Source organism: Synchiropus splendidus, chromosome 15 (genome assembly GCF_027744825.2).
Source record: "Synchiropus splendidus isolate RoL2022-P1 chromosome 15, RoL_Sspl_1.0, whole genome shotgun sequence".
In the NCBI taxonomy this organism is placed as follows: Eukaryota; Metazoa; Chordata; class Actinopteri; order Syngnathiformes; family Callionymidae; genus Synchiropus; species Synchiropus splendidus.
In genome coordinates, this window is record NC_071348.1 from 12,311,757 (window position 1) to 12,320,078 (window position 8,322).

Here is an 8,322-nt window from a genome sequence, read left to right on the forward strand (position 1 = left end):
CAAGGTGCATTTCCAAAGAGGTGGGATTTTAGCTTGAACGTTTCTCCTTCAGCTGTGAAACTGAGACGCTTCTTTACCGAAATCTGTTCCCGCTGCATCATTTTCAGCTTTAAAAATATCTTCAAAGTCTGATATTCGAACCATTTCAGACGAGCAACACTCGAAATAACTACAGACGCGTACGAAACGGCAAAGTGGTGGCGCCATCTGGTGGTACAAAGGGAAAGGTGGACAGTCTGAACAAGACCTTTATTGTAAAATTTGGTGTCATACGGGTTTATGTACAAGGTGTATTTTGTACATCCCATCCAAACATGTGTTTAAGGACCATAGACAAAAAGGAACAACTAAAGCTCATTTAACAAATTTTAACAGTAAAAACTTACGTCATAATATGGTAAAAACTAAAGATGCTAAAAGTGTCAGAGAGCACATCAATGCATTCCTGTAGCCTTTCTTCCTGCAACTAAACTGTACAATTCAAGGCACTTGTGGCAGCCACAATGTGAATACATGTTTTTAAAAATGTAAATCTTAACGCCACCTCTGGCAGAAGATTAAAAAAAAACACTTGCATATTTGCTTAGAGTAAAATAAACAAAGCAAAATATTCTGCAGTCTCAGTATTTACAGTCGGAACATGAAGTTGAATTCTGCAAAGGTGAAAGGTGAAACGTGGTCTCAGGAGGTTTTAGACCACAAGGCTCTCGCGACTCACGGCTCCATTCTGAAAAACAAGAATGATGGAGTTCAACAAAAACATTCTTTCCTTTCTTCCACAGGCTTCAAAGGCAGTGAGTGGTTATCATTCTCTAACTTGCTCACCTTACGCAGGTTTGTTTTCTTGGAGGACGACACACTCTCATCCTCGCTGTATGGTGGAGGTGGGGGAGGGGGGTAGTTGCCGGGGTTGCCAGCAGGCGGACTCATCGGGAGGGGTGGCGGCCCACGCGCTCCGCGTCCTCGGTCGGAGCGGTCGCTTTCGCTGTCGAGGCGATCTCTGCTCCGTGCTCTCTGCTGCTCGCCCAGCTTCTTCCTCTCCAAGGCCTCCCGCAGGAAACTGTCATCGTAGTCAGGACCTCGGTTAGCTCTGCCGCGACGGTCCCGATCCAGGTCCATCAGGTCGTCCCGGCTACGGCTCCGTCTCCCTGGCAGGCCGCCATAAGCTGGGCTCTCATTCCTACGGCGGCCATCTGGGGAATAGTCGCGGCGCCTGCGGTCATCATAGACGCGATCGTAGCCGCTGCGGCCGCTGCGGCCGCTGCTGCTCCATTCATCGTCAGAACTAAAGAGAGGAAAATACACATGAAGATTTTGCTTTTGTCACGCAACATTTAAAGAGTTAATGTACTGTAAGACACACCCTCGCCTTCCTCTGAATTCCTCAGGCCTACGGTGTGGCGAGTAGTCGTCACGACCTCGGCGGCGCCCGATATCATCCAGGTTGTCCATCGAGCGAGCCCGCACACGATCCCCCATGTAGCCTCCACCCCGGCGCGGGTAGTCGTCATGGCGACGGCCCTGCTGCGAGACGCTGCTGATGGTGCTCATGGCTTCGTCCTGGTCGTAGACCGTGGCGAGAGCTGGCGGCTGCGAACGTCCTCCGCGACCTCGAGGATCCAAGTTATCGTGCAGAGAACTGACCTCGCTCATGTTGTCCACTAAGGGACGGGAGCGTAGGAGATGAGAAGGTAAAAACAAGGCTTGTCAAAGGCTTGTTGTGTAATGTAATTCTAACCTGAATAATTATTACCTTAAGAAGGAAAATATTTCTATTACAATGAAATAATAAATCAAACTCACATCGGTTGTAGTTTGCGGGCCGGGATGGGTCCAAGTTGGCCAGCTCTCTCTCCATGTAGTAGATAGCACGTGTGGCATTTCCATCCGGATCCACTTGGATGCGATAACCGCTCCGAGCTTGAAAGAGCGAGGAAGGTTAAATACATTCTTTCTTCTGTGAATTTCATTTCATAATGAAATCTTTGCTTCGGTTGGGCTCAAAAACTTTTCCTGTGAATGTGCATCGATCGCTTTGTTTATACTCTCAAAGAAAAGAACAGCTAAATCTTCTTACTGTGGTCTCCTCCTCCGTCTTGGTCTTGCAGCAAAGGCACCTGGGAGCCTTGACCCACTGCAGAGCCGCAGGACAATACACGTAAGTACGTTAAGTGAAACACTTGTGCGTTTCGCCGGAAGACGTTCTCACCAGAGCTTGCTCCGTCATAGTCCCGACCGTAGCCATTTTGGGACGGCTGCTGTCCAACTCCGTTGGGTAGAGGGAGCAGCGGGATGGAAGGCTGGTTGACAAACTGGCCGCTGTACGCAGGCTGGCCGTACATACTGGGAGCGTATATGGTGGGGGCGTACTGACTGGCCACGCCTTTCTTCACTGCTTTTCCCGCCTCATACACTAAAGAGCATGCAAACAGTTAAAATCATGTCATTACTTTTATCTCCAAAGGAAAAGCTTTCAGACAATTTTAGTCCAAACTCTTTTGACATATAAACTGTTTACACAGCCATCTAACTTTCACCTATTTCTGAGTCCTGACTGAATCCACTGTGCTGGCGGTCTGATACTTACGTGCCCTCGGGCAACAGCAGCGTTCGGGGCAGCAGGGGCAGCTGATGTAGCAGCAGCAGGTGTGTGGACAACACTGACACCAGCAGATGCCGATCAGCAACAGCAGCAGCAGGAAGCCTAAAACCACCAGGACCACCAGGAGCCAGTCTGTGTGGGTGAGAGTGATGGAGGAAAGGATGAATGAGACCGAGCAAATAACATCAAGGAGGCGTCTTGAATAAAAACATGAAGACTGGTTAGAAAACTAACTGTCAAATAAGATTTAACATTTATGTATAGTTCGCTGGCAGTGTGTTATAATGGATGTCACTGCTTGTTAATGCTTGTTACTACTGCCTTCAGCTTGAGCAGACTTGCTGCGAGTCCCTGCATGTGGGGACAGAAGAATCTGGTTCCGCTTGTTTCCAACTATTTCTGACTTGTGTAGAGTGTATGAACACAGAGCTGTTACCAACCAAAACATGGTGAGGTGTGTAAATGTAGAGAATGACAGCGAGAAAAGGTGAATTCTGAGGAAATGAGCAGGTTTGAGGTAAGTGCGGGCAGAAGTCATCTTGCAGGCTTTAAAGAGCAATGACTTTTCAGTCCACAATGGCACCATGAAGGTGTAGGGAAGAAGGAGAAGTCCGCCTCAGGGAGTCGCAGTGTGGTTTCACTCCAAGAAAGACTACCACTGAGGATGTGGATACAGAAGTACAAGACAAGGGGGAGATAGAGAAAGCTTCTGACTTCTGAGACAGGAAGTGAGGTACTGATGGCGCATCAGAGAAGTACGTGAGGGTTGCGCAGGATAGGTATGAGGACAGTGACCACGGTTACATGCAGAGTGTAGCACGACTCAGGCTTAGAAAGCTCACCGTTTACATGCAGTGGAGAGAAACCCCAACTATGAGTAATGTCACCTCTGTCACAAGAGGTGGCACCATGAGTTAGGGGCTTTTCACACTGCGTACTCTGTCTCGAGACAAAGACCGTTCCGCTCAAAAGTCCGACATACACACGAGCGAGTCGGGTTTGGGCCACGGACTTGATCACAGCTGAAGAGCTGCACCTTGTCTCGAGAAGCTCTCCACGGTGGGGTGAGCTTCTTGCCTAGTCGGTACACATAGTTGGAAAATTATGTGTACAGTGTAACTCCACACAAACATGATAGATGGCGGGCAGCAAAGGCTCTGATCGCTGTCTGGGCGGACGACATTGTTCAAAAACAAACTCCCTGTACACTAAGGTATGCAGCCACAGCTGCAGGAGACTGGTGCAGGGGAGGAGCGCAGCGCAGCGGTCTGGGACTGGCGATGTGTGCAGGTGTTTGATCATGTGCTTTCGCCTTTATTAGGCTGATAAACATCTGATTTTATTGACAAACATATTTACTTAAATGAACAATGCTGCGCTCTACAGTAGCTGTTTTCACTGCTGTGATCTGTCAGCATGGGGACAGCAAAGAGGAAAGATGATCATTTATCCCAAGTTATAGAAGACTGCCAGAGTATTTATTGATCATTTCTGGAGTCTGGATCTGTATTTCACTGTTCAGTAATCTCTTAGTCAAGTAGCATGGCGCCGTTTCAGTCATATTGAACTCTGTACACAGCAGTCAGTGCATGAGAGCAATGATTCAACCACATCACTATCATGGAGTTGTCATCGCCAACATGCTCAACCAGCCGTTTTCTTGGATTAAATACACGTTTCTGAATGAAATTAAAGACTGTTTTCTTTGTATTACACGAATGATGAAAGTCAAGGGCCTAAAGCACAGTCTGTGTCGCTCAGAGTCATGCTACACAGGTCCTGTAACCGTGCTCAGAGAGCTGAGACAGTGGTGAGGTGTCTCTGTAGGAGAGACAGAGGGACTCAAGCTGACAGAAGGAGAAGATCAGCTCTCTGGCCATTCTTGTTTGCTATTGTTATAGACAGGGAGGAAATCAATGGAGTCTCATACTGGAAATATACAAAGGCGAAGCAGACACAGAAGGAAGTGACCTCCCCCAAACACAGGAAGCCAATGAATCATTTGTGACCCTACTGAGAAAATGTGTTTTTATAAATTCATTGAAAATATTCTGATACAAGCGATCAAATGCCCTCAGTTTCTCTACATCACAAACAAGTGAGTCCAAATCTTAGACCTGTAGATGAAGACAATGCAGAGTGACAAGAGAAACTGAGGGCAAAAGAACCTAAAAAAAAGTGTCCTCTCCCAAGAGGAGATAATGATGTGTTCAGTACTTCCAGTTGTTGATGAAGAAGAACTGAAACCAAGACCAAACCCTCCATTTCAAGACTTGGAAGCGGTTATAAAGAGTGCAAGAGAATCAGGAATTGAATGCTCCAGTGACAACTCATTTTAACCCACTATACTACTATGACCTTTGACACCTGAACATTTACAAGCAACATTGGTTAAAATGATAGTTACAAAAGAGTATGTTGCGATGGCAGAAAGAAATTGACCAAAAAAACTAACAATATAGTTACCTTAACCTTTAATATTCATAAGGATTTGAAGTAGCCTGGCCTCTCACATAACCGCTAATATCCTCCTCTACTGTGATGCTATGTGAGCTTGTACTACCTTCCATAATCAGTAAGTCAATGCCAGGCAGCAGGTCAGTAGTATTTGACTTTCTCTCTGTGAAAGAAAGATAGAGTAAGAATTACTTATTTGACTCCGCTAGCTACTGCCTTTTTATTTGTATCAGTGATCTGCCCACCAACTTAGATGTATCTAACTTCAGTTTCTCTGATAAACTTATTTGCACTTCGGTCCTTCGTCCCCGGTAAGAAAGGAGACAAGACGAAGGTAGACCACAAAGATTGACTCACCCAAGACGATCAGCTCGGTGTAGTCTTCTCCATTTCCTGTCAAATCCTGAGAGGATATGACAGAGCAGATGTACACGCCACTGTCGCCCCATGCTGTCTGGGCGATGTGCAAGTCAGCATCTGAAGGAAACAATAGCGTTTTATTTGATCTTGAGGTGGTTAATAAATGACCGGAAGTGAATGTCTTGTCTTGCTATCAACAGTGCATACAGAGCGATACGCTTGCTAACATGTCATTCATCCATACAACTTGTGATGGCAGTGAATGCCTTCATACTCACTGTTTTGTACGCTGATCTGGCGACCCTGGTAGTCCGCCCCCAGGGTGACGGCATTGCCTTGTTTGGATGCAACAATGCGCACCGTCCGCTGACTGTCAGCGCACTCAATATTGGGGTCATAGTTTGGGTTGTTTTGAGAAATAATATTCTCTGCACTGCTGGGGTTCAGCGCCGCCTGAATCGGATCCCGACAATACGACTTGTACTTCCAAGTGACCACGGGTGGTTGAGTGGCTGTTGTCTGGTAGTTACAGGTGAGCGTGACTGGCTGGAAGAGGATGACAATGCTCCTCTTCACAGGAACGGTAACAGAAATCGCCGTTGCCGATTCTGTGGGGCAGAGCACAATAGGGATTTGTCTTGAGAAACACAGAGCATATCATTTAACCACACAAAACTGCATCACCTGTGAGTTACAAATGTTGTTTGTTTTGAAATAACCCTCTGGGAAAGACACCAAAACTGCACTGAATCTCCTGATTCATCAGTGTTGTAATTTAACAAAAGGTGAGTCATCACAACATCACTGAGCAATACTCCAAGTAAAGAAGCCGCTCCCTGAATGTGACATCAGTGTGATCATAAACACTTGCTTATGACGAAACCAATATAATTGTATCTAGTGCAGTAGAGTATCGGTCATCAATTATTAGGGGGAAATATCAAAGTCTCTAAAAGCTCAGAAAACAAGTAAATATGTTGTGTAAACATGTATGTACGGGGATTTAAAATATTTAAAGTAAAAAACAAACTATTAAAAGTAACAAAAAATTATGTCATACAGAACCAAATTCCACGGTCAGAAAAAATAAGTAAATTATTACTATTTAAGTGCGGAATTGTGTGAAGAATATCAAATTACATATTGCGTTGGTTGAAACGCAACGATGTTTAAGTCAACTTCAGGGTGTTTTTCAACTGGGGAAAAAAACGGAGCACACGGAGGCGCAGGCTATAAACCCCACAAAGTAGGGATCCGTGTTCGCCACAAAGCTGCTTCATAGAACCCCCGATTTTAACGCCGTGTTTTACTGTTTGGATCACACTTCAGCTCCTATCACGGATCACAAAACGCATCAAACCCAGTGGTGTAATTCACTTTTAAATTCTAGTCGCGTCGACAAAACATCAGAATGTAGTTGTACATTCCAAATCTAAGGCGATTAATATATGATAAAACGTTAGTTATGATCAGACGGGTTCGACAGTAAGGCAGGTCGTTGGTTTACGGAAGAAGGGCCCACCCTGTTTTGAAAAAAAAAACCTACCTGTTGCCATTAAGGCGGCGATCATGACCGTCCAAAACATATTTGGCTTGGTTTCTGCCCTCCTCTGTCGATTTTGATATTATTTCGCGTCCTCCAGGAAAAATGGTTTCCACTTTTTCAAACACTTTCTCGTTAGCCGGGAAGTGTCAACTCCATTTTGTGTCCTAGGTGTCGTGGTCCCTGGCGGGTACCTGAACGCATCACGTCAATGGCGGCGAGACAGGTGAGGAGACGTTGTGAAACGGTGGGGGTGGCCCATCTTGCCATAACGCCATTTAAGGTATACTCTCGTTACGTAAATCCTAATTCACCATCATGATAATATAGTTTATAATCTTCCTGCAGGAATACCCACAACAGTTGCTTTAACCCCGATTGAAACAAAAGTGTATTCATTATTTTTCACAAAGCCACCTGCGCATGAGTTGGTACAGACCGAAACTGAACTCGGGTAATAACACTGTTAATATTTAACATTTGTGTTGGCGTTCTTACCTTATCACATTTATTTAAAACAAGTTTTTGCTTTTGTAACTACCTGTTGTCAGTGTGGACCTGGAATTAAATGTGTTCAAATGTCCCGCAGAGAAACGAAGTTACGTTGGTGAAATACTAGAATTATATACAATTCAATACTAGAATAGATGCTCTGGGTAACTGTATTACCATTCTCATAAATTTTAAAATTCTAAACATTGATAGCATTTTGAAGAAGAATATATAAGCAAGAACGTTTTTTTCAATCCTAAACAAGTGGCATGTTAGCTACATTTCATTAAAAAGGAGTTTGATTCCTTGTAAAATAAACTCTGGGTTGCTGGGCCCCCAAGAAATTCCATAAAATATGTTATTTAAACTTGTAAAATTTGTATTTGTTCATACTGTTTAATAATTACTAGACTATTTAAGACTATTATTAAGACTATTTAATCTTCTTCCTCGACTGCCATTTAGTCCTCTTTGCACCCGGCCCCTATGACCCCCTCTGCAGGTGGTGGGTCCGCAGGAGGGATGGCCCATGTCGTCCTTTCAGGCTAGGCCTGGCCGGGCCCCATAGGAAGAAGCCGACCACCAGGCGCTCGCATTCGAGCCCCAACCCCAGGCCTGGCTCCAGGGTGGGGCCCCGGCTGCGCCATGCCGGGCGACGTCACAGTCACAGTAGCTCCTAGGATCATTCAAGGTACACGAACTCCCCCACCACGATAAGGTTGCAGTTCCAGGGGGTCACCTGATCCGGATGCCCCCCGGACGCCTCCCTGGGGAGGTGTTCCGGGCATGTCCTACCGGGAGGAGACCCCGGGGAAGACCCAGGACTCGCTGGAGAGATGATGTCTCCGGTCTGGCCTGGGAACACCTC

General features: G+C 45.7%; 1 protein-coding gene across 2 annotated transcripts; it reads right to left on the reverse strand.

The window, feature by feature from the left end:
• Positions 1–236: 236 nt before the first annotated feature.
• lsr (lipolysis stimulated lipoprotein receptor) lies at positions 237–7,151 on the reverse strand. Of its 2 annotated transcripts, XM_053888017.1 has the most exons (11): positions 6,966–7,151; positions 5,698–6,027; positions 5,417–5,536; positions 5,166–5,222; positions 2,588–2,734; positions 2,210–2,413; positions 2,078–2,134; positions 1,804–1,920; positions 1,364–1,661; positions 826–1,285; positions 237–727 (listed from the first exon to the last, which is right to left on the reverse strand). In XM_053888017.1, the coding sequence occupies exons 1-11, from the start codon at positions 7,003–7,005 to the stop codon at positions 692–694; spliced, it is 1,866 nt and encodes a 621-aa protein (XP_053743992.1). In that variant the 5' UTR covers positions 7,006–7,151; the 3' UTR covers positions 237–691. The 2 variants fall into 2 exon arrangements, with proteins under 2 accessions (XP_053743992.1, XP_053743993.1); XM_053888018.1 differs by lacking the exon at positions 5,166–5,222.
• Between the last annotated feature and the right edge of the window lie 1,171 nt (positions 7,152–8,322).